At 50.8% G+C, this 26856-nt stretch overlaps 2 protein-coding genes across 2 annotated transcripts in view; both read left to right on the forward strand.

The window, feature by feature from the left end:
• LOC129380658 (uncharacterized) overlaps positions 1-25442 on the forward strand; it is a 36177-nt gene extending 10735 nt beyond the window's left edge. Inside the window, exon 2 of the mRNA XM_072284625.1 lies at positions 24238-25442. Within this exon, the coding sequence (XP_072140726.1) occupies positions 24238-24601 (364 nt within the window). The 3' untranslated portion in view covers positions 24602-25442. The remainder of the gene's footprint in view (positions 1-24237) is intronic.
• Positions 78-12666, forward strand: LOC129380659 (uncharacterized). The gene is made up of 2 exons (XM_072284624.1): positions 78-458; positions 11334-12666. Exons 1-2 carry the CDS (start codon positions 90-92, stop codon positions 12615-12617), a joined length of 1653 nt encoding a protein of 550 aa, XP_072140725.1. The 5' UTR covers positions 78-89; the 3' UTR covers positions 12618-12666.
• Positions 25443-26856: the final 1414 nt, after the last annotated feature.

Consider the following 26856-nt stretch of genomic DNA (forward strand, 5'->3'; position numbering starts at 1 on the left):
CGATCGCTATTCTCCAGTATGTCGACATGAGTATGCGTCATAGATGTTGATGGTGCAGAAGTAGAAGACGAAGAGAAAGAAGTGCAATTATGGCCCGGAGCGAAGTAGCGCAGTCGCCACTTGAACAGCGCCCGGGGGCCGTCTCTGGTGCGATCTCTCCAACGCCGGCGCCCCGAAGTAAACGCACGCTTATAGCCGGCGCCACCTTCGGCGTCTCCTGCGCCCTCTCCATCTCCGTGGCCATCTTCTTCATTATCTGGCTCTCGGTCCGGCTGACCGCCATGCGGCGCAATGACACCGTCCTCCGGGAGACGCCGTTCTGCTGCCCCCGCGAGGCGGCCGAACTGTTCGCCGTCATCGACAACCAGGCGGCGCCCTGCGAGGACTTCTTCGCGTACGTCTGCAGGAACGCCGTCGACCGAGTCTTAACACAGCGGAACGTTGAGCACGACATTTTGGTAAGTGTCGTTGAGCAGCAGAGGGCAGTGTTACTAAGGCTGCCAAGTTCAAAGGGGGATGCACGTTGCAGTCTGGCGACCCTTCAGACCTTAAACATTGGTCGACAACAATGAGAACTATAATTTTAGCGATCGATGAAAAGCGCCCAGATTAACGTAGTCAAGTACAGAGTACTAAAACCTCGCTATTGAGAGTCTTATCGGCTGTTGTTCTCCAAAATCTGGCTGCTGTATTGCGCGTGTTGCTGAGGGCGCATGGTACAAAAGTGGCCGCAGTGACATAGACGTGACATTTATTCCCGTATTACCAAGCTTACTGATTGAACTTATGAAACATCTAGTGAAGGTCCCACGGTCCAATCTCGCATCGGTGCTCACTCCCTATTTATTGTGTCCCCACCGTATTCATGGGTGGCGCGCGCGAATGAACATTTCGCTGTCGTATTGCCTGCATGGTTTCACGGCATTTCTGGAAACTACCTGTCGAACAAGGACAGCGCCGTAGCCTAGCAACCGTCAGATTTCTGCATCAGATCAAACGCTTTTAAGCCTCATAACTCCCGATGAGCACAGAGCCGACTTTAGACGAGTCGTATCTCTCAAACGTGACCACTACCACTACCGAGGTATGCGTCGCTGAGCGCGTCGCAAGCGGATAAATTTAGCTCCGATTGCGCCATGCGTGACACACCAACCGCATCTGTGTGCATGCGACCCATGCATAACGCTTTCTTCCTCGACACAACGGTATCAAAGCAAGGCACGATATCTTTATGGCGTCTTTTCGTTACATAGCGTTTTAGCAAGTGACCCCCTACGCTGACTGAACTGAAAGAGTGCGCAATTTTTTGAATTTTTAAGAAAAGTTTTATGTTGAATTTCGTCCTCGGCCGTCTCAGGAGGTGAACTGGAAGCTCTGCGCAAGAAACAAGAGTGTCACTCGATGATCGTGTCACTAAAGAACCTCAGGTCTTCTGGACATTCGAAGGAATAATAGCGACAGCAGTTGCGGCTTCCCGGGGACCCGCTGCCATAACTATGCTTCCTTTACTTGCATTTTTTATTTCGTTTTTTCTTCGTGCTATATAAATCTGCATAATAATATCTAAACCGCGCAGAAGATATCGTGTAGTATACAATCGCGCAGCACGAAGGGCAACAACCATAGCGTGAGTACGCAGGCTATGCGACGTGGTTGAAAGTGCGTCATGTCGAGGACTGTTTGGGAATATGGTGGGAAACATTGTGCTAGAGGAAGACTCGTTGATATTATCGATCGAGAAACGGAAGCCCAAATAACATAGGACCATGAGAGAATCATTAGTCGGAGGCTGTGGATTTAATTCTTCAAGCTGTGTTTCAGTACACTAACGCTGTTGCCTTCCACCCCAATCGGAGCTTCAGATTCATGGCCGGGAGTCAGACCCAGGAACTCGTGCTTAATAGCAGAAAGATGTAATCACAGGGGCTACAACAGTAGGTTACAAGAATTAAAACGTGCGATCACCATGTTTACTTCTAATAAGATAAACTAGCCCACTCTCCCACTCTTACTGTATGAATATTCCACAAGAGGATAAGTTGTTTGCAAATAATTGGTTTTATAAAAGCGTTATAAATACTTATAACGCTTTTCGATGGAATCTACGCAACGTATGCCACGGGGATGACTTACTCGCGCTGCTTATTGTAAACGATCTGTGCATTAAGTATAACTATTGCTCGCTTCATTTTCTTGTAGTGACAAATCACCACAATAGGCAGATTATTTAAAGCTTTCATTATTTTTTACTATTGGCGTGCGCGTATAGACCATTAACAAACTTGAAGCTGTTCAAGTGTTTAAAATGTGTCCCAGGTGTCTTTAGCTATATAGCCTAAGATGCGAAGGAGAAAGCCTTGTAAAGTCTTCTGTAATTCACCTCAATCCACCTTAACCCAGCCTAATCCACCGTAATTCACCTTACTCTACTCTAATATACTTTATCATCATCATCGACCTATTTTATGTCCACTGCAGGACAAAGGCCTCTCTCCCTGTGGTCTCCAATTACCCTTGTCCTGCACCAACCCATTCCAACTAGCACCCGCCAATGTCCTAATTACATCGCACCACCTAGTCTTCTGCCATCCTTGACTGCGCTTCCCTTCTCTTGGCACCTATTCTGTAACCCCAATGGTTCGGTTATCTTCCAGCCTTCAGAATACTCTTGGGGTTTTAATAAACCGCACAGCAGCGGGCTCTCGGAGAGCGCGTCCGTCGTGGTCGGCTCGCGAGCAGCGAAGCCCCGCGGTCTTCTTTGTTCTTTTGGGCTCGACCCACGACCTACATGTGGCAGTATCCTACTATGCCAACTAAAAGCCAATAAAACACTCGCTCTGGTGGTTTAGTGGCTTTGGCTTTCCACTGCTAAGCCAGAGGTCGCGGAATCGAATCCCGGTCGCGGCGGTCGCATTTCGACGGGGGCGAAATGCAGGAACAACGTGTGCTGTGAATTAGGTGCACCTACCTCAGCTGGTCACATTTATTCCAGAGTCTCCCACTACGGCGTTCCTCTTAATCAGATTGCTGTTTTGACCAGTAAAGCCCCAGAATTAAATTTTGAAAAAATCAGCTGTTACTACGGTCGCCGGCTCTGGTAAACCAGTCAGAAAAGCCAGTTTGCAGGCGTGCTAAATCTCTATGGAAACACCGTAAGCACCTAAGGATTTGGCAGAGTACCACAAACTGGAACGTAACTCAAGGCATGCTAATTACACGTAATACACATAATTAGTGATTAGAGGTGGGACACCCACAGCCATATTCTAAGGGAAGTCTAGAGGAACACGTGGACCCGGGCATGTCATGTGATGTTATAGGATAGATAACCAGTGATTTGTTATGGTAGCGGAAAGGGTGCCACGGCAAGTGAAGCGACACAAAAAAGAGCAAATTGGGAAGATCCTTATCGTAGTGAGCGCTTTTGAGGGCGACGATGCAATAGGCGTGAATACTGTTGTAATATAGAATCAACTCTAAACCTGTACAGTTTCTTATAGCGCCATACCTTCTTTTATTTTCTTGGGCATCCTGCGGAAATGTTTATGTCAACCGCCATCGATAAAATAGTTATAGCACCTGATTCTAATCACGTTGCCAGCGCGACGTTTAGGCTGCACTAAAAACAATTTGGTTCTGAACAATTTTCTAAAGAATTAAATAGTTAGGGAGTCCTTTTTTCGTTCCTTTGAACTTTGTCTTGTCTAATCATGTTATGAGGTGAACAAATTTTTAAAGATAGAAATACATCATGATATGTTCAAAAAGATAGTCTGCATAAAATCAACTACCATTATTTTGACGCTCACATGTAACTCTGAGCAGTGCCCCCACTTTCCTCGTCATAGCGATTTTATATTCGTTCTAAAGCACGATGTATGAGAAGCACATTTATCCTGCAAAATTTCTAACTAGGCCATCTTCAATGTGGTCTTAAGAATGAGGTTGATCACAACTGCTCTCTTTCTCTTGGCTAACGTAACACCTAGCCTTGAATACATCGCAGTAGTTAAGCTATGGAAGTCTTGTATATATATGTAAAGCTGTTTGAGCCACTTCACAAATTGATATCTTATCGTAGAAACTGAGGTATAGCTTGTTACTTTACTCGATCCAAAGGACTCCAGTCTCGGGAAACACTACGCATTAGTTCTGTTGTAATCGTACCGCTGGCCCGAGTTGTTGGGGTCTCGGTGCTGACGCCCGTTATTGCCAATGGGTCGCAAGCCCCAAGGGTAGCGTTGGCCTGGCGGCCTGGGGCACAGGAAGCATCCGAAGGTCCCGGCAAAGCATGAGAAGACTGGTAACAGAACAACTAGTTTATTCTAACATAGCAAAAGAGCGGCCGGTCAGGTCGACCGGAGTGGAGAGACGGGAGAGCACGTAACTCAACAGTACAAATCGGAGCCTCTCTCTTGGCGTCCGGGGGCAGCTGCTCTTATACTCCCGGCGTCGCGGTCCAAAAGGGAAGGAGGGAAGGTCACGGGATGAAGGTCACGGGACGGCGCAGCAGGAGCCCACGACGGCGCGAACTGTCGGGCCGAGAGACCTGCTGAACCGAGTGTAGTGACGCATCGCCAACCCTCACCCGCACGACGGCGCGAACAGTTGAGCCGAGAGACGTCCAGGCTCCTCATTCGGGGAACTCCGCTCCCCGGCTGCCGCGCTTTGACAAGCGAGGGCACACACACACACACGCACACACGAAGACACGTGGCACTGAAACACGCCTGGACACGCTTGGCGGGTAGGCGTTGCGGCGGCGTCGAACAGGCCAAAATGTCCGCCGCTTTGAACAAAGCCCCGGCGTCCGTTGCATCCGCGCCGGCATTACCGCGCGTTGTAGGCGAAACGTAACAGACCGCCCCGCCGGGGGAAGGAGATCCCGATGGTCAGGGGACTGCATCCGCTGTCCGGAGGGATGTCGCTCGATGATGCTCATAACCGAAGTTGGGCGTCCTTGGGCGTTTCTTGAGCGCAGCGCACAGAGAAGGCCTCGTTCTCACGTTCAGGTGCACACAGGACACTGCAAAGTGACTTCGGGAGAGTTGACATTTTTGTTCTCGTTTCCGGCAAGCGTTAGAACCACGCCAAAAGTCAACCGCTCAGTCAGCAAGCACGGCACAACCCTCACTAAGCCCTGCCAGGCTCTTCCCCCTTTTATACTGCTGCCTAGTTCCTTACAGTAGTTTAGCAGCACTCAGAACGCGTCCACAAATCGGAAAAATTGCACTAAAAAGCACATCATCACTTTGAAACACTACACAAAAGCAATAGGTTAAAAATCCTGCCTCAGGAAGAAAAACATCAGTAACAAGCAATTTTGAGGCTGATTCCCACGTTAGGGGCTTCGACTTAAGCCATCGGCGTTACCGTTGAGACTCCCCTTTTTGTAACGCACCTCAAAGGAATATTGTTGCAAAGCGAGGCTCCAGCGCAGGAGGCGGCCATTTTTGGGAGAGATGGTCTGCAGCCATTGGAGAGGGCAGTGATCCGTTTCAATGATAAACCTCGAGCCAGCTAGGTAACATGACAATTTCTGAACGGCCCACACGATACACGCACACTCTTTCTCGGTGGCGCTATACGCCTGCTCACGACTCGTCAGCTTACGACTAGCATACAGGACGGGGTGTTCTACTTCTCCATTTTCCCGTTGGCACAGTACAACGCCCATGCCTCGCTCACTAGCATCACACTGAACAACGAACCCTTTTGTGTAGTCGGGCGATCGTAGCACAGGCTGGCTTGTTAGGGCGCTCTTTAGGGCGCTAAAAGCTCTTTCCTTCGTCTCATCCCAGACGACTGTTTGCGGCTCTGTCTTTCTTAGAGCATCCGTCAAGGGAGCCGCGATATCAGAGTACCTGGGGATGTACCTCTGATAGTAGCCGGCGACACCTAAGAACGACCGAATATCGGTCTTCGTGCGCGGTTGCGGGAAGTCTCGCACAGCGGCCACCTTTATTTCAGAGGGGCGGCGTCGACCCCGACCAATCACGTGTCCGAGGTAGACAACCTCGGCCTGTGCTAACTGGCACTTGGGAGCCTTGACTGTCAAGCCCGCATCGCGCAGGCGGGTTAGCACTGCCCGCAAGTGCGCCATATGCTCAGGCCAGGATGCGGAGAATATCGCTACGTCGTCTAGATACGGTAAAGCGAATTCTTGCTGTCCCCGCAACACTTTATCCATGAGGCTTGAAAAGCAGTATGGCGCGTTCTTCAAACCAAAACTCAAAACTTTAGGACGGAATGTCCCCATTGGTGAAATGAACGCCGCATACCTACTAGCCTCTTCTGTAAGTGGAACCTGCCAATAACCCCTGACAAGATCTAGGGTGGAAATAAACTGAGCGCTACTCACTCTCTCAAGGCGCTCCTCGATGTTAGGGATCGGATAAATTTGATCCTTAGTGATGGAATTAAGCCTGCGGTAGTCGACGCAAGGACGAGGTTCCTTGCCCGGTGCCTCAACTAAAATCAAAGGGGAGGTATAATCACTCTCACCCGCTTCAATAACACCGAGCTGTAGCATTTTCTTTACCTCAGCCTCCATAATATCGCTCTGGCGGGGTGACACCCGGTACGCCTTGGATCGTACTGGCTCTGGGGAGGTAAGTTCTATGTCATGAGTAAGGACAGAAGTCCTACCAGGCCTCTCAGAGAACAGACCTTGAAACTCTTGTAAGAGCTGGTGTAGTTCGGTTTTCTGCTCAGGCGACAGCGATGCTTTACTTATTAAGTCACTAATGACTTGATCGGCGTCTTTCCTGTTTGTCACTGAGCCTAGTCCCGGAAGCTCGACCGGAAGCTCTTCGGGCACGTTTACCATCATGCACACCACTGCTTCCCGTTGCTTATAGGGTTTGAGCAGATTACAGTGGTAAACTTGCTGTGCTTTCCGCTTTCCTGGCAGACTCACCACGTAGTTAACGTCCGACAGTTTTTGAACAATCCGTGCTGGGCCCTCCCACTGCACGTCGAGTTTGTTCTTTAGCGATGTGCGCAATATCATGACCTCATCGCCCACCTCAAAACGACGGGCCCTGGCTGTCCGATCATAATAAACCTTGGCCCTCTGCTGGGCCTCTGCCATTGCTTCACCTGACAACTCCTGTGCCCTTCTTAAGCGTTCGAGGAGCTTAAGCACGTACTCTACCACGACTGGGTCGTCGCCCCTGCCTTCCCATGATTCTCGAAGCATGCGAAGCGGAGATCGCAGCGAGCGACCGTACACCAGCTCAGCTGGCGAGAACCCCGTAGCCGCATGCGGCGCGGTTCTTAAAGCAAACATCACTCCAGGCAGACACAGCTCCCAGTCAGTTTGATGTTCAAAACACAATGCTCTCAACACGCGCTTCATGACGGAGTGGAGCTTCTCAACGGAATTCGACTGGGGGTGGTGCACTGAGCTGTGTAACAGCCCTACCCCGCACCTTTCGAGAAAGGCTGTCGTCAAAGCGCTAGTAAACACTGTACCCTGATCTGACTGGATTTCTGCAGGAAAACCAACTCGCGCAAATATGGACAGTAGTGCATTGACTATCTCAACTGAGCTGAGTTCTTTAAGCGGCACTGCTTCAGGGAACTTTGTCGCTGGGCAGATCACAGTCAAAATGTGTCGGTACCCCGTGGCTGTTACCGGCAGAGGTCCCACTGTATCAATGACGAGCCGTCTAAAAGGCTCCGTAATGATAGGTACCAACTTCAACGGCGCCCTCGATTTGTCCCCTGGCTTGCCCACCCGCTGACAGGTGTCGCATGTCTTCACAAAGTGGTCTGCGTCCCGAAAACACCCTGGCCAATAGTACTCCTGCAAGAGACGGTCCTTAGTTTTCTTAACTCCTAGGTGTCCGGACCACGAACCCCCATGCGACAAGCGCAACAGATCCTGACGATAGCATTGAGGCACGATCAGCTGATCGAACTCCACTCCTCTGCGGTCTAGATACTTCCGGTACAGGACCCCACCTCTTTCCACAAAGCGAGCATTTTTCTTGGCGATACCTTCCTTGATAATGCAGCGTATGTTTTCTAGGCTGATATCCTTCTTTTGCTCGGCTATCAAAGCCGAGCGGCTGACTTTTAGCAACCTGTTAAGTCCGTCTGACGTAGGCGCGATGAGCAAATCTGGAGACAGCTCTTCTAACTTTCCCGTGTCGGGAATTTCCTCTCCAGTATCTGCTGCCTTTAACGTTACAGGCTCAATTTTATTCAGTTCGGGCGTGCTCTGAATACCAGCTTGCTGCGCCTCTGACCCTTTTTCATCGTTCAACAACGTCGGCCCCGCAACTACCGCCTTTGCAGCGAGCTCCCGAACCTTCGATCTGGTTAAGGCCTGAACGCTAGCCTCACCAAACAAAAGCCCCTTCTCGCGCAGGAGGTGATCGGACCTGTTTGAAAATAAGTATGGGTACTGGGGGGGCAGCATAGATGACACTGCGGCCTCCGTCTCAAGTGCTCCGAAAGGTCCTTCAATAAGCACTTTTGCTACCGGCAGACACACGCTATGAGCTTCCACTGCTTGCTTGATCCATGCGCACTCGCCCGTGAACATATCGGGTTCTACGTAAGAGGGGTGAACTACATCCATTGTAGCTGCGGAATCGCGAAGCACTCGGCACTCTTTCCCGTTCACGAGGAGGTCTCGCATGTAAGGCTCGAGAAGCTTCATGTTCTCGTCAGTGCTGCATATAGACAAAAACACGACTTGTGTTTTTGTTTCTGGACACTGCGCCGAAAAGTGACCCGGCTTCTGGCACGTATAACAAACGCGCGCTTGCCTCGTCTCGAACCGCTTTCTGCGTTCGGCTTCGGTTGCCGCCGTCTCCTTACGTTCGGTCGGACTGCTTTCACTCGCATCCGAACTACGTGTGTCCCCCTTTGCTCTCATGGGCGTGAACTTTGGCCTCTCAAACTTGGAGCCAAATTCACCCTTTTGACCGTCCTTAGCTCCACGAGCCCGACGCGTCACAAACTCCTCGGCTAACTCAGCGGCTCTAGCCACCGTACTAACGTCTGGCCTATCCAAGACCCAGTACCGCACGTTCTCAGGTAACCGACTATAAAACTGTTCTAGCCCGAAACACTGCAGAACTTTCTCGTGGTCACCAAACGCTTTCTCTTCTTTGAGCCACTCCTGCATGTTTGACATAAGCCTATACGCAAACTCTGTATATGACTCACTTTTGCCTTTCTCATTTTCCCGAAACTTCCGACGGAACGCCTCCGCTGACAGCCTGTACTTTTTTAGCAGACTCGATTTCACTTTGTCGAAATCCTCTGCCTCCTCTCTCTCCAAGCGAGCGACTACGTCGGCCGCCTCGCCGGGTAGCAAAGTGAGCAAGCGCTGTGGCCACGTTTCCCGAGAGAACCCCTGCTTCTCGCACGTTCGCTCAAAGTTAACCAGGAACAAACCAATGTCCTCTCCAAGCTTAAACGGCCGCATCAGGTCAGTCATTTTGAACAATACTCGTTCTCCTGCACCGTGTGCCTGACTTCCATTACGAGCGCGTTCCATCTCTAACTCGAGACGCTTCATTTCCAAAGCGTGTTCGCGCTCTTCTTTTTCTTTCTGTTCTTTTCGTTCACGCTCATCTTTCTCTTTCTGTTCTTTAAGTTCGCGCTCCTGTTTCTCTTTTTGCTCTTTAAGTTCGCGCTCCTGTCTTTTTGCCGTCTCCCTCTCCTCAATGGTCTCAAGGCATTCCGACAGCTCGTCATCCTCAGCTTCTAACTCAAGAATAGCCCTTAGCAGTTCTGGTTTTCTGAGTTTGTCTGAGACATCCAGACCCAACTCTCTTGCAAGCTCCAGCAATTTCGGTTTGCGCAACGACTTCAAATCCATGGCTGCTCTGAATGCTGCTTTCTCTACTGCCTACTATTGTCTTGCCGCAAACTAACCCGGTAGCAACGACAACCACAATTACCAGCTCTGTTTCTAACACTAACAAAAGCCTGGCAAAACTCAGAAGAAGAAAGTCCCGCACTCACCAAACCTCGCAGCCAAGACTTCAGCGCAGTCGTTCCGCTGCAGGCAACCAGTCATCACACAGGGCTCGTTGCGCTGCTCCCGGATGGTCGTTGTGCTGCTCAGCATACAGTCAACCGCATCTCTTCGCTGCTGGCCTCCGTTGTCGCGATCTCACCGCTGGCAACCAGATGTTGTAATCGTACCGCTGGCCCGAGTTGTTGGGGTCTCGGTGCTGACGCCCGTTATTGCCAATGGGTCGCAAGCCCCAAGGGTAGCGTTGGCCTGGCGGCCTGGGGCACAGGAAGCATCCGAAGGTCCCGGCAAAGCATGAGAAGACTGGTAACAGAACAACTAGTTTATTCTAACATAGCAAAAGAGCGGCCGGTCAGGTCGACCGGAGTGGAGAGACGGGAGAGCACGTAACTCAACAGTACAAATCGGAGCCTCTCTCTTGGCGTCCGGGGGCAGCTGCTCTTATACTCCCGGCGTCGCGGTCCAAAAGGGAAGGAGGGAAGGTCACGGGATGAAGGTCACGGGACGGCGCAGCAGGAGCCCACGACGGCGCGAACTGTCGGGCCGAGAGACCTGCTGAACCGAGTGTAGTGACGCATCGCCAACCCTCACCCGCACGACGGCGCGAACAGTTGAGCCGAGAGACGTCCAGGCTCCTCATTCGGGGAACTCCGCTCCCCGGCTGCCGCGCTTTGACAAGCGAGGGCACACACACACACACGCACACACGAAGACACGTGGCACTGAAACACGCCTGGACACGCTTGGCGGGTAGGCGTTGCGGCGGCGTCGAACAGGCCAAAATGTCCGCCGCTTTGAACAAAGCCCCGGCGTCCGTTGCATCCGCGCCGGCATTACCGCGCGTTGTAGGCGAAACGTAACAGTTCTTAACTATTGCCATTTTTTTCGAAACAGGTTTATGTTTCTTAATTAACTAGCACGAAAAATCCTACAAGTGGGTGCACATAGAGTACTATCTAGTTACCTGGTGCATGGTACCAAATCCATCACCCTCACTAGCTTAATTATTGTCGACGACAAAATAAAGAGCTTGAGTCTGAGCTCATCATTTACTGTTCTCCTTATCGAGGTTAAAACACCCTACAACTGCAGTTTCTTTTATTGTAAAACCGTACCAATTTTCTTGCTTCCTTTATTAGGACTTCCTTTGAATTACCGCATCTTCCACTGTAATTTACCATGTTATCACATACCCCACCCAATTTGATGTCATACCACCATTGTTTTAATCTCCACTATACAGAGTATATGCTTATCCTTATTCCTGATTGAATCTCTCAAAAGTACGAGATAGCCTTTAAGTACTAAAAACACCACGCCTCCCTCTTCGCAGTGGGACATCGATACGCACATCCTCACGGGCACCTCAAACTACGGTGTAAAAGCCGCTGCAGCACTTCAGGCGTTGTACAGATCATGCGTCACGGAGATATGGCAGCCAGATCAGCGACTGAGAGACATCCTGGCGGCCGTTTTTGAAATCGCTAACACCACGAAGCACATGAGCCGCGCCCAACTTCTGCGCTTTGCCTTGGAAGTCCAGACACGGTACGATCTCCCTTTCTACTTCACTGTTTACGACTACCACGGTAACATCTACTTCACAAGGAAGTTGCTCCGGGTCGCGGCCTACAGACAGTTTTGCGACGACGCCTGTTATTCCACCGCCCTGTCCGCATTTAACGCGCACTTCGGCGCTAACCTCACCAAAGAACAAATAGCCGCGTGGGAGCAGCTGTTTACTGACGACAACACTCAACCAGACGTCATCGCTTGGGACGAGATTTCCGCGGTTTTCGGAGGCATGGAAGCTGAGCAGTTCAAGGCCATATTGCGAGAGTTCTTTACCTACGTCGACACCGCGACCTCGGTAATTGTGTCATCCAAGCCGGAGCTGTTCGCCGACATAGCGCGTTTTTGGAACGTCGCAAATCAGCCCCTGTCGCTGTGTCACGCACTGATCATCGTCGCACTTAGTGCCCTGGAATGGATCGTCTTCGGAGACGCAGAGTTAAACTCGCCCACTCTGCGTAGCGCAGACATCTGCCAGCTTCACCTCCGCGGAAACCTGCAGTTGTGGAGGGCCACTTACGTCGCGGCCCTCACGAACCCCGACAAGGACCGTCAACTGCGCGACATCTTCGAGGCGACACGGCGGAGCTTCGTCGGTTACCAGCCGCTTCGACAGCTCGTGGCAACCGGAAACGACACGGAGAACTTCGAGGATCTAATGCGGAGCTTCACTCTCATGCTTCCGGGTGACCTCGTCCTGCCGGAAATGGGCGCGCCCGTGTTGAACAACAGCGGTTTCGTGCGCAACATCTTCCGTGCGACGAGCTTCGAGTACGACGTAAGAGTTGAGAAGCAGCAACGAGGAATGCCTGCCCTCCCCCAGAGTTTCCTGGAATATGCGGCAGAACGGATCATGTTTGTAAACAAGACCACTCTCTACGTCAGTGCGCCAGCGTACGCCTGGCTGAGCGCCGGTACTGCCAATCCTCTACTCGCGGATGCGCCGGTCATTGCGAGCCGCATGGCGTACTGGATGTGGAGCAACGTCCGCCAATGGAGTGGCTGGTCTACAAGGACACAAGTCGTGCTTAAGTCCTTTCAGTAAGGTCCTTGCCGTTACCTAGAAATACCTAGAAACCTAAAAAACCTAGAACCTAGAAATAATAATCAATTCCTGCATTTTGTCGAATTCGTATTTTACGGTTGGATCGGCTTATAGATCAAACCACATCAAATCTAATCTTTAGTTACGTTACCATGATCACCACGATCACTAAATACGAGTACGCTCTTTTATACTTACTAAAAATATACAACACTGCGGAATTCCGCACACTGCACAATCGCGAAACATGTTAGAGACGGGACAGTTCTTGCTTGGGTGATTGTAGCTACGGGGTTGAGGGGGTCGACGTGATTTGTTGAGTATAACGGCGGCAAGTGGGAGCCATTCATTATTTTTTTGCTTCACTGCTTTGGCCTATTGCGGCTCGGAGTACCTCCAAGCACATTGATGGGTACGTCCGGTAGGAGTAATAAAGGAAAGCAATTTTGCTTTACAATAACTACACTGGTTCCACGTAGGGACGCCCATTCTATGTAGGATCACATTAAATATCTGATTTCACATCGGGACATGTCAGCCCACCTTTACTGCACCGAAGGAGTCCGCTTTTAAGACAGTCGTCTGCCCTAGCAGACTAAACTAGGGAATCTGATTAATGTATCTCGGCCAGTCATAGTCGCCGAACCGCTTGCAGTATCGAACCAATGTTGTCGCACCGTTTCGCCCTCGCATACGAGGCAACCATGTCACAATCTGGAAATCTTAAGTCGACGCTGTTCCCACAGAAGACCTCGACGTTGACCCCTTTCAGTAATGAGTTGCCTTGTCTGCGTCAGGTTCGAGTAGAGGGGTTTCCGCGGTAATTAAAGTCTTCGCGTAGGACAGCAGCTCTTGTCGCCTCCAAGTGTGCTCCTTGACTTGCACGTCACAGTCTATGTCGGTCCTCGTCGTCATCTGTGCCCGCGCTGATGAAAGGACGGCCTTGTGAGAAACGTCCAAGCATTGCTCATTGCTGTATTGAGATGTAAGAGGGCCAGAGCCACTTTTAGTGATTTCCAGCGCGGCGCAGGTGAAACTTGAGATCCTGTCATGATACAAAAACACAATTAAAAAAGAAACTCGACAGATGACGCTGCTTCGAGGAAATGAGTTTCGCGAAGTCACTTCAAACTGAGCTTATAAGGAAATATAAATGCTGCGGATGAAAGCAAAATAGTTTCAATGTCATCATCAACATCAGCAGTAGCAGCAGCCTGTTTTATGTCCACTGCCAGGACGAAGGCCTCTGCCTGCATTCTCCAATTGCCCCTGTCCTGAGCCAACCGATTCCGACCAGCGCCTGTGGATTTGCTGATTTCATCGGCCCACCCAATCTTCTGCCGCCCTCATCGACACTTTTCTTCTCCTGGTACCCATTCTGTCACCCTAATGGTCCAACGGTTGTCTAACCTGTGTCATTACATGACCTGCCCAGCTCCATTTTCTTCTGCTGATGTCAATTAGAATATCGGCTATACCAGTTTTCTGTATGATCCAAACCGCTCTCTTTCTGCCCCTTAACGTTATGTCTAGCATTCTTCATTCATCACTCTTTGCGCTGTCCTTAACTTGTTCTCATGCTTCTTTGTTAATCTCCAAGCCTCTGCCCCACATGTCAGCACCGGTAAAATGCACTCATTGTGATGATGATGGTAAGCTTCCAATCAGGAGCTGACAATGTCTGCCGTATGTGATCCAACCCATTTTTATTCTATGAATTTCCTTCTCGTGATGAGGTTTCCCTGTGAATAATTGAACTAGGTAAACGTACACCTTCACAGACTCTAGAGGCTGACTGGCAATCCGGAACTCTGGTTTCTTTACCTGGTTATTCGTCTTTATCTTTGTCTGCATATTAATCTTCAACCCCACTCTTACACTCTCTCTGTTAAGGCCTTCAAGCATCTGTCATTAAAATAATGTCATCGGCAAACAGAAGGTTGCTGAGATATTCGCCGCCGATCCTAACTCCTAAGCCGTCCTGGATTAGTAGCTTGAATACTTCTTCCAAGCGCGCAGTGTATTATAGCACTGGAGAGATTGTCTCTCCTTATCTGACCACTTTTTTCTAGGTATCGTTCTACTTGTGTAGAATTAGGCTAGCTGTGGAATCTCTTGAAGATTTTTTCCAAGATATTGTCACGTGGTGGTGACGTTAAGAACACAGTAGCAATACTGTGAAAGGCAAAACTAGATTTTATTGGGCGAACCTGTGCCCACAAAACAGGCTAGACTTATAGCACAACGAAAGCGGCGAACACAGTCGGCGATCGTCGAAAATCTGATCAGCGAGTCAAGCGTGTCGGCTTTTATAGAGCAGTCGTCGAATGTTCCAGACTAATCGTTCGGACCCGCGTACCTTCCACAAAGTTCTACACCATTCGCGTTACACGATGAAATCAGATAACACAACGTTCGGCGACAACAGATAGCCGGGTAGAAGTATCGATAACTTTCCAGAAACTTCGGATACATACAGGCGCGTCCCGCGCTTTGCGATTACATTTCTTAGGTGGCGAAACGTGGTCGCCCGATAAAGATAAGTACACGTGTCAATACCCCCCTCTTAAGAAGCATCGTCCCGATGCTACAAATATAAGAGAGCGAAACACAAAAGGACCCTTATTAAACATAAGTAACAAAACAACGAAAAGAAATCAAGTCCAAAGGTCAGTTACGCGAAGTCCGAAAGTTCGTCAACGCTGGTGGTATGGCTTGAGTCGCACAACGTGGACAATTTCAGGTCGTGAGCGGCGCCGCTGTGACAGCGAAATGCCGTCTGGCACGACCTCATAGTCTAGTGCGCCAATACGTCGGATGATTTTGTACGGTCCGAAATAGCGACGCAAGAGCTTCTCGCTCAGTCCTCGTCGGCGTATAGGGGTCCAAACCCAAACACGGTCACCGGGCTGGTACTCGACAAAGCGTCGTCGGAGGTTGTAGTGTCGGCTGTCGGTCCTCTGTTGGTTCTTGATCCGCAGGCGGGCGAGCTGTCGGGCTTCTTCGGCGCGCTGGAGATAGCTAGCGACGTCAACATTCTCTTCGTCAGTGACGAGGGGCAGCATGGCGTCGAGCGTCGTCGTCGGGTTCCTGCCGTAAACCAGCTTAAACGGCGTGATCTGTGTTGTTTCTTGCACCGCCGTGTTGTAAGCGAAGGTTACATACGGCAGGACCACGTCCCACGTCTTGTGCTCGACGTCGACGTACATTGCTAGCATGTCGGCGAGGGTCTTGTTGAGGCGCTCCGTGAGACCATTCGTCTGCGGATGGTAGGCAGTTGTCCTCCTGTGGCTTGTCTGGCTGTACTGCAGAATGGCCTGGGTGAGCTCTGCTGTAAAAGCCGTTCCCCTGTCGGTGATGAGGACTTCTGGAGCACCATGTCGCAGCAGGATGTTCTCGACGAAAAATTTCGCCACTTCGGCTGCGCTGCCTTTTGGTAGAGCTTTAGTTTCAGCAAAGCGGGTGAGATAGTCCGTCGCGACGACGATCCACTTATTCCCGGATGTTGACATCGGAAACGGCCCCAACAAATCCATCCCAATCTGCTGGAATGGTCGGCGAGGAGGTTCGATCGGCTGTAGTAATCCTGCTGGCCTTGTCGGTGGTGTCTTGCGTCGTTGACAGTCTCGGCATGTCTTGACGTAACGGGCGACGTCGGTGGTCAGACGCGGCCAGTAATACCTTTCCTGTATTCTCGACAGCGTCCGGGAGAATCCGAGGTGCCCAGCGGTTGGATCGTCGTGTAGGGCGTGCAGTATCTCTGGACGCAGCGCTGACGGTACAACAAGAAGGTAGCTGGCGCGGACTGGTGAGAAGTTCTTCTTCACGAGTAGGTTGTTTTGAAGCGTGAACGAAGATAATCCACGCTTAAATGCCCTAGGGACAACATCGGTGTGCCCTTCCAAATACTCGACTAGGCCTTTTAGCTCCGGGTCCCCTCGTTGTTGTTCGGCGAAGTCTTGCGCGCTTATTGCGCCAAGGAAGGCGTCGTCATCCTCGTCATCTTGCGGCGGTGGGTCAATGGGGGCGCGTGATAGGCAATCGGCATCCGAGTGTTTTCTTCCGGACTTGTATGTTACAGTGATGTCGTATTCTTGTAGTCTGAGGCTCCACCGCGCCAGCCGTCCTGAAGGGTCCTTTAAGTTAGCTAGCCAACACAACGCGTGGTGGTCGCTGACGACTTTGAATGGCCTGCCATAGAGGTAAGGGCGGAATTTAGCTGTAGCCCAAATGATGGCGAGGCATTCCTTTTCAGTCGTAGAATAATTGCTTTCCGCTTTTGACAGCGACCGGCTAGCATACGATATCACCCGTTCAAGCCCTTCTTTCCTCTGGACTAGGACGGCACCGAGGCCTAGGCTACTGGCGTCAGTGTGGATTTCGGTATCGGCGTCCTCGTCGAAGTGTGCAAGTACCGGCGGCGACTGCATGCGTCGTTTGAGTTCTTGAAATGCCTTGGCCTGCGGCGTTTCCCACTTGAACTCGACATCACATTTGGTTAGATGTGTTAGCGGCTCCGCGAGGCGTGAAAAGTCCTTGACAAAGCGCCTATAGTAGGCACACATGCCAAGGAATCTGCGCACTGCCTTCTTGTCGGTTGGCTGCGGGAACTTTGCGATGGCAGCTGTCTTCTGTGGGTCGGGGCGTACTCCTGATTTGCTGATGACGTGGCCTAGGAACAAAAGCTCATCGTAAGCGAATCGACACTTTTCCGGCTTCAGAGTGAGCCCTGATGACTTGATGGCCTCTAGTACTGTCGCAAGCCGCCTCAGGTGATCGTCGAAATTTCCGGCGAAGACGACGACGTCATCCAAGTAAACGAGACAGGTCTGCCACTTCAATCCTGCTAAAACTGTGTCCATCACGCGCTGGAACGTTGCAGGAGCCGAGCACAGTCCGAATGGCATAACCTTGAACTCGTAGAGGCCGTCTGGGGTGACGAAGGCCGTCTTTTCGCGATCTCTTTCGTCGACTTCTATTTGCCAATAGCCAGACTTGAGGTCCATTGACGAGAAGTATTTAGCGTTGCAGAGCCGATCTAGTGCGTCGTCTATTCGTGGGAGGGGGTATACGTCCTTCTTCGTGATCTTGTTGAGACGACGATAATCGACGCAGAAACGCAGGGTTCCGTCCTTTTTTTTCACCAAGACTACAGGAGATGCCCACGGGCTTTTGGACGGCTGGATGATGTCGTCGCGCAGCATTTCGTCGACTTGGTGCCTTATAGCTTCACGTTCTCGCGTCGAAACTCGGTATGGGCTCTGGCGGAGAGGTCGAGCGCCCTCTTCGGTTATTATGCGATGCTTTGCGACTGGGGTTTGTCGAATCCTCGATGACGTCGAAAAGCACTCTTTGTATCGTCGAAGTAGACTTCTGAGCTGTTGTTGCTTAATCGTGGGGAGACTTGGATTTATGTCGAAGTCTGGCTCGGGAACTACGGTCGTCGGGGTAGATGCGGCAGAATCCGAGAGGACAAACGCATTGCTGTTTTCCAGAATTTCCTCGATGTATGCGATCGTCGTGCCCTTGTTGATGTGCTTGAACTCCTGGCTGAAGTTTGTCAGCAACACTTTCGTGTGTCCTCCGTGCAGTCGAGCGATCCCTCTTGCGACGCAAATTTCACGGTCTAGCAGTAGACGTTGGTCGCCTTCGATGACGCCTTCTACGTCAGCGGGTGTTTCGGTGCCGACCGAAATAAAAATGCTGGAGCGAGGCGGGATGCTCACTTGATGTTTGAGCACACTCAAGGCGTGGTGACTACGAGGGCTCTCCGGCGGTATCGCATTATCTTCCGACAGCGTTATTGACTTCGACTTTAGGTCGATGACTGCGCCGTGTTGGTTGAGGAAGTCCATGCCGAGAATGACGTCTCGTGAACACTGTTGGAGGATAACGAAGGTGACAGGGTAAGTCCGGTCGTGGATGGTAATTCTTGCCGTGCACATTCCTGTCGGCGTAATCAGGTGTCCTCCAGCGGTCCGAATTTGAGGGCCTTCCCATGCAGTCTTAACCTTCTTCAACTGGACGGCGATGTGTCCACTCATGACTGAGTAATCGGCGCCTGTGTCGACTAAGGCGGTGACTGCGTGGCCATCTAGAAGCACGTCGAGGTCGGTGGTTCTTTGTCTTGCGTTGCAGTTGGGTCTTGGCGTCGGATCACGGCTGCGTCGTGTTGAACTGAAGCTAGTACGTCGCGTCGTGAAGTCGTCTTTCGTCGGTGTAGTCTTGGCTTCCTGACTTCCTCGGGACGGCGGCGTGTCGTTATTATGTCGTCGAGATGGTTTCTTCGGCGTCTTCGTCGGCGGCGGAGGATCTTCGTCAGTTCGACGAACAGCAACCGCACCTCCATCGGTTGCTGCTTTTAGTTTTCCGGATATGGGCTCGCTGACCGGCCCCGGGCTGGGCCAGTGTATGGTCGGCGCTGCGGCGAGAGGTAGCGGCCTGGTGATGGCGAACGCGACGGTCGTCTAGAGCTCCACAGAGTAGCGGCGAGGTAGTCGGCGATATCGCGAGGGCGTTCACCTTGCTGCGGGCGCGGAGCGTTGACGGCGAAACCTCGCAGTCCTATCTCCCGGTATGGGCATCGGCGATAAATATGGCCGGCTTCTCCGCAGTGATAGCAGAGCGGGCGGTGGTCGGGGGCTCGCCAAATGTCCGTCTTCCTCGCGTAGGTGCGCTGGGCGATGGGTGGGCGTGCTGGCGGCGGCGGCGGCGGACGACGGAATTGCGTCGTTGCAGGGCCCTGGCGTGGTCGCGGAGGGGGACCTTGACGGCGTGCGACGGCGGCGTATGTCATCGCTTCTGGCTGGGGCTGCGGTAATTGTGGTTGCAGCTCGGGAACTCCAAGCGATCGGTGCACCTCTTCTTTCACGATGTCGGCGATCGAAGCCACTTGGGGCTGCGACGAAGGCAGGACCTTGCGCAGTTCTTCACGCACAATGGCCCTGATTGTCTCCTGAAGGTCGCCGGAATCCAGTCCTTGGATGGCGTACTGCGGCGTGAGCCCCTGGCGGTTATATTGCCGGGTGCGCATCTCCAGAGTTTTCTCGATCGTCGATGCTTCTGCAGAAAACTCAGCTACGGTCTTCGGCGGGTTACGAATAAGTCCTGCGAAAAGTTCTTGTTTGACGCCCCGCATCAGGAAGCGGACTTTTTTCTCCTCTGACATTTCCGGGTCAGCGTGCCGGAAAAGGCGGGCCATCTCCTCCGTGAAGATCGCGATCGTCTCGTTTGGCAGCTGCACTCTGGTTTCTAGTAGTGCTTGGGCTCGCTCTTTTCGCACGACGCTTGTAAACGTTTGCAAGAAGCCGCTTCGGAACAGGTCCCACGTTGTTAAGGTGGCTTCTCGATTCTCGAACCAGGTCCTGGCGGCGTCTTCCAGTGCGAAATAGACATGCCGCAGCTTGTCGTCGCTGTCCCAACCGTTAAACGTAGCGACCCTCTCATACGTCTCGAGCCAGGTTTCCGGGTCCTCGAATGTTGATCCGCGGAACGTCGGAGGTTCCCTGGGCTGCTGCAGCACGATGGGGGACGCTGGGGCTGCCATTGGGGTTGCCTTGTCCACGATCTTCTTGGTCTTCTCAGGTAGAAGTCCGTGCTCCGGGGGCAGCTGTTGAAGACGGCGGCTTGCTCGATGCTCCGGGACTACGTTGGTGTTCTCTTTGCGGTCCGGGCTTGGATCACGGCTTGTCGGGGGCGTCCGGTACATGAAAGAAAAGCACCTCCACCAGATGTCACGTGGTGGTGACGTTAAGAACACAGTAGCAATACTGTGAAAGGCAAAACTAGATTTTATTGGGCGAACCTGTGCCCACAAAACAGGCTACACTTATAGCACAACGAAAGCGGCGAACACAGTCGGCGATCGTCGAAAATCTGATCAGCGAGTCAAGCGTGTCGGCTTTTATAGAGCAGTCGTCGAATGTTCCAGACTAATCGTTCGGACCCGCGTACCTTCCACAAAGTTCTACACCATTCGCGTTACACGATGAAATCAGATAACACAACGTTCGGCGACAACAGATAGCCGGGTAGAAGTATCGATAACTTTCCAGAAACTTCGGATACATACAGGCGCGTCCCGCGCTTTGCGATTACATTTCTTAGGTGGCGAAACGTGGTCGCCCGATAAAGATAAGTACACGTGTCAATATTTACATAAGCTGTCTGTACTCCTCGATTATGTAATGCCTCTATGACTGCTGGTATTTCTACCGAATCAAATGCCCTTTTCCTATCTTTTAGAGCCATATAGAGAGGCTGATTGTACCCTGCGGATTTCTAGATTACCTGAATAATGATATGGCTGTGATCCATTGTAGAGTATCTCTTCCTGAAGCCAGCCTGCTCCGTTGGTTGGAAAACGTCCAGTGTATCCTTTATTGTATTGAAAGTTATTTTGATGAATATTTTATATAATACTTGGAGTAAGCTAAAGGGCCTATAATTTTTCAATTCTGTAACGTGTCCTTCTTTTGGATTAATATAATGTTTCAATTGTTCGAGCTTTCTGGGACCCTTGCAGTCGATAGACACTTCGTATAGAGCGCCGCTAGTTCTCCAAGAATTGTCTCCTCCACCTTTGATTACATCGACTGTTATTCCATCTTCTCCTCCGTTCTTCTACGTTTTATGTCCTGCAAGGCTCTTCAGATGTCATCGCTAGTTACAGGAGGAGTTTCTGTATCCTTTTCATTACTGTTTCGAATGGAGGTATCCTGAGTCCTCTGGATACTGTAAAGGTCAGTATAGAATCCTTCCGCTTCTTTTACTATACCTTCGAGATGGCTGATAATATTATCCTGCTCATCTTTCAGTGCATGCATCTTGGTTTGTCCTATGCCATGTTTATTTCTCACCGATTTCAGGCTGCGTCCATTCATTACGGCTTCAGTCTTTCTCACGTTATAGTTTCGAATACAGTTTCGCTTTGTTGATCAGTTTTGACAGTTCGCCGAATTCTATCCAATCTCTTGAGCTGGACAATTTCATTTTTTTGTCGTTTCTTTATTAGGTCCTTTGTTGCTTGGGAGAGCTTGCCTACTGGTTGCGTTGGTGCCTTGCCTCCCACTTCAATTGCTGCCTCTGAAGCCAACCTAGTTACGGTTTCATTCATTAGCTCTATGTCATCATCATCTCTCTATTCTAAGGCTGCATATTTGTTTGCAACTTCCAGCCTGAATTTGTCTGCTTTTACCTTTACTGTATCTAGGTTGACCTGTTTCTTCTTGACCCATTTAGCTCTTGCTCTCTTCAAATTGAGGTGAATCCTAGCCCTCACTAACCTATGATCACTGCACTTTACCCTACCTATCACTTCTACATCCTGCACTATGCTGGGTCAGCAGAAAGTATGAATCAATTTAACTTCTTGTTTCACCATTAGTGCTTCTCCAGGTCCACTTTCTGTTGCTACGCTTCCAGAAAAAGGTGTTCATTATTGAATCCTTATTTCTTTCAGCGAATCCTACCAGCATCTCTCCTCTAACGTTTCTGGAATCGGCGCCATAGTTGCCAATTGCTTCTTCACCAGTCTGCTTTCCCACACTTTTAAATTACTGCAGTATAGTGAGTTTGCGCTTTTCTCATCGATAATTCAACATCTTCATCAAACTGAACTACTTGATCATCATCGTGGTCGGACGTTGGAGATTAGGCCTGCACTACCGTTAATCTATAACTCTTATTCAGTTTGATTACGCCTACTACTACCCTCTCATTAATGCTGTAGAATTGGTCAATTTCGTCCACTGTGTCCTCAAGGATTAGGAATCCTACCCCGTATTGCTTCTATCTGGGAGACCTCTATAGCAGAGGACATAGCCGTTAGTCAGCACAGTATAAGCTTCAGCAGTTCTTCTAATCTCGCTAAGGCCAATGATATCCCACACTATGTCTTAATTGTTCCTCAAAGATTCCTGCTAAGCTGGCCTCACTGGACCGAGTTCGGCTGTTAAAGTTTGCCAGCGTCAGTTAGGAAACGTTTATTCAATGAGATATATGCGGTATCATGTATGGGGCCGGCCCGCTCCATGTGTTTACGGTGTAGGAGTTGGAGCGGTCGTAGTCGTTGGGAGGACCTTGGGGCGACAGGACTAGGCGAGCAGGATTTATTTACATGTTATTTACAGTTGAAGATGAGGTACATCGACAGTCTAGCGTGACTCCCAAATGGAGCACACGCAAGACGACGCATGCAGCAAACAGCTTACGAGCACAAAGCTCACTAGTACGTTTCGAGCACGACAACGAGCACACACTAGCAGCCGGCAATCGCTGCTTATAAGCACTCCACTCGACGTCATAGTTCGACGTCATTGAAGATGACCCGCCCTTCAGGAGGAGGCGGGCTCACATACACGTGTTGCACAGGTTTCAGTGCCGCACAGGTTTCATTGCTATCTCCAGAGCGGACCAGAGCGGACCTCGCAAAGGGGCCTCCACCGCGGTCCATTGTCTGGCGTCTCGAAAAGCGCATGGGGAGGTTCCGCCAATTACCTCCCCTCGAGAACTCCCCTGAGCTGACCCCGCGCCACGTGGCCGCAGTTCTCTGAAGTGCGCCCCGTCCGATTGGATTGGAACACGTGCAGCGGGCTGAAATAGCTGCAGGCCGATCCTAACAACGGTGATACAATAGTGTGGGCTTAGTGCCCGCTCTGTCCCTTAAAGCCTACGCACATTCAGCGATTTCATCGGCTCCCATTTCGTCGTCTGTCACGTCCCTCCGCGTCGACTGATGCAACGCTAGCGAAAGCTGTTAGGAACGCCGAATGTGTGTCGGCATTTCACAACGTTACGCCGAAACGATGCACGTTCATACATAGCCTCCGCTAACTGCGTCTACGCCGCGCCCTTCTAACCACTTCCATGCGGGATGCGGGTTGCTGACATTTCACATCATGATGTACTCCGTGTGCTGTATCTTAACCTCGTTATGTTCGATCCCGAACATAACGAGTAGGATCGATAAAGCCAGCAATGGTGCTATTCTTTACGCAGTCCAATTCAGCCAAATCGGCGTTTTGAGCCAACCAGAGGAGCTGTAGGAAGAGTGTGAGTCTACTAAATCTGTCACAATGACAAATAAGAAAATGTGGCAGAATTTGACAGCGTACAGGATAACCTTCTTATCACTTTACGTGCTTGAACCCCCCCCCCCCCCCATGTCCAACGTGCCACATAATCAGTGACGTCATCAATCACGCTACGCCATCTATCAACGGCGGGAAGGTAGGCTTCCCTCCTGCTTACTGCGTGCAACCTTATTCCTTTCACCATAGCGCTCAATCGACGTCAGCACACGCGCTAACCAATCCGGGAGCTGCTTTGCTCATGACTTGTCTCTAGTTTCCCCTCCTACGCTTCCTTCCCCTTACTCGCGGGAGGAATCTTATTAGATACTCGTATGGCTGAATCCCGGTAACGTACGTCCTGTACAATGCTACCTCATCGAAATATCCGGAAGCTTCCGCTTTTCTGTTACCTGTACTAAATCACGTTGGTTACTTTACATAATTAAATCTGCCATTTCGACTAAGTTACCTTTTTTGAAATTGAACTGGATTTACTAAAGGTGTTTCTGTCTTCCCGCTGTTCCGTATCACCTCTATCTCCGTCGTAGGGAATGCGTGCAGCAGTCGGAGAGGCTGTCCATGTACGACAACGAGGACTACCTGTTTGCGCTGACCATGGGCCTGCGGATAGCCGCGAGTGTAGCAACCGCGAGCTATGCCGGCGGGGATCTCGCAAGGACCGAGTGGTTTCGAACGAAACTCGCCTGGAGCCTGTACCGCATGTCCGAGGCGCAGTTCTTCTACGCCCGTTACGCCTACTTCCGATGCAGCAGAGACGAGAGCCGTGGTTCGGTGAATGGGCCTACCAGGCACAGCGCCGACTTCTCAATCGCGTTCCAATGCCAGCCGATGAGCAACGTCGGGAACGAGAGCGGCTGCTCCGACTTCGCCACGACGCGCGGCACTTTCTGACATCTAAGTGTCGCTGATCTCTTGTTTGTCAGCATCGTTTTGAGGACCGGCACAAGCCGCTTCTTCTAGCTTCCACCGCGCGACGTCACAAACTTGACGATATATTTTTGAGCTACTGAAGTTTTAGAATGTTTTATTTTTTATGGTTGAGCTCAATCCAGCGAATGTCTTGCCTGACGACGCGAACTTCTATCGTCATTCGAAGATTACTCGACTTCAACTCGTTCAGCAGCTCAGACCAGTGAACTAAATTTTTTCAGTGACTCATTAAGCTTGACCGATATGGTCTCCAATTATCTGTCGACCTTTGTCCCTTAGCCAAAGTGCGTTGACATTAGGACATTTTGGCGACATCTAGGCCATTTGGGTCACATTTGTATACCATTTGCTTTAACGTTTTCGTAAACTTTCGAGAAAACTCGCCAATATCTCCAATTCACACTGATTTGTGTAATTCGCCGATTTTGTTGATGTTTATTACTTCCTCTCTGTGTTCGACTCTGAACAGAAGTATGTTCTTGCGTAGTTACTGTCCTTGGGAATTCATACAGCAAAAAAAGTACATAAAGTCGCAAACCAAAGCCCAACATGACGATAGCTTCCAAACAACAAAAATGACAACGTCATGGCAGCAGTGACGACGCGACGACTACAATGATGACAACGAAACTTCAATGACTCAATGAGCACAGAAATAAAGACTATGCAATGGGACAAAGAACGCACACCACGGCTTCACGTATTATCGCGGCGTTCACGGATTTTGAGTGACATGGTGAGTCGTCCCTGCTGCAATTACGCGATGATGGAATACATTTATTTCGAAAAGGACAGCGCGCGACCAAATTGGGGAAAGGGAAGATGGGCTAAGAAAGGGGTAGAGGGAGGTGGCACTCTGGATCCACAAGAATAATTTCCTCGCACATTATTGCGATAGCAATTATATGTACACTCCACGCGCATATTTGCCGTCGCCGTCGTCGTGATGTCCCGTAGAAACTGCATGTCTAAAGACACCGTTGCCGCGCGTCGTTTACTGTGCGCCACATATGGAGGAAAGCGGGGACGCAGCACGGGACGAAGCGGGGGGGGGGGGGGGGGGGGGAGAGGGTGTGCGGGCGGATTGGGAGTTTCGACTCCGCGGACAAGCGTGTACTTTGTCCGGCCGCGCGCGGTCACGTGTCCCGTACCTCGGAAAGGATCTGCAGGTGGCTCGTACCTTTCTGCGCGCTGTTCTCTCGCGGCTCTTGCGTTGAAGCAATAAACCGCACGGAGGTCACTTCTTTTGCTGCTGCTGCCGCGATTGCTGGCACCAGCGTACAGCGTTTTCGACGGCGAGTGTCCGCGCTTATCGAGTGTGATGTGTCCATGCTTGCTTTTTCGCGTTAACACCATGCTTCTTAATATAGTTAGTAAGGGCACGTTTCCAAGTTTATACAGCCGAAAAATCTTCTGTCCTCACTTCGCATAGTTGTCGAATAATTTGCTATGCCAATCGATGCTTCGCCTTTCGGAAGAAACTGCGACGCTTTTTTTTGGAGAACCGCAAATTCTCGGCCATACCGCGATAATGCCACTGCCATTTTAACGACTTTGTTTTCTCTGAACGATATTAATTTCTCATACGAACATACGGTCATGCCGTGCGGTGCAGCCCGGCTGATTCGAGAAGGCTCTACATTCCCAGACACGGTGACGGAAACTGGGTGTGGTGTTTACGTCCCTGAACCCCTGATAGAGTCCTTGATCTTGGGGATACAAAGGCGCCTCTGTGATGGCAGTGTAGGCTTTCCACTTCATTATAATGTTACGGGTGTAGCATAATAACTCAAGGCATCATGCTGCGGTCGGCGCGGTCGGTATACCCCGAACGCGTTTCCCAGTGTGTTCTGAGGCGGCAGCAGTTTCATATTTAACCGCTAACAGCTACATATGTTTTCAGCTGGATTAGCGACGTCGCCCTTAAGTCGTCGTCATACCAGATTCTGCGTGGTATTCATCAATGCCGTGATGAGAGAGAAAATTCTGACTGCCATAACAACAGACTCCCAGCAAGCACGCCGCACTTTCTCTTACGGCATAAGTCACCGAACCTGCTGGCAAATACTCTAGAGGGACACCCTCCCCCTTGAGACACGAGTAAAGATCGTGTGATACCAGCGCATCATGGCATGTCAGTCAACTAGACGGCGCATCTCGGGCCTCGAGGTTTCACTAACCAAGCCCCTGCCGGAACGGAGGAGCCCTGGCACCTT

Source organism: Dermacentor andersoni, chromosome 10 (genome assembly GCF_023375885.2).
Source record: "Dermacentor andersoni chromosome 10, qqDerAnde1_hic_scaffold, whole genome shotgun sequence".
Lineage (NCBI taxonomy): Eukaryota > Metazoa > Arthropoda > Arachnida > Ixodida > Ixodidae > Dermacentor > Dermacentor andersoni.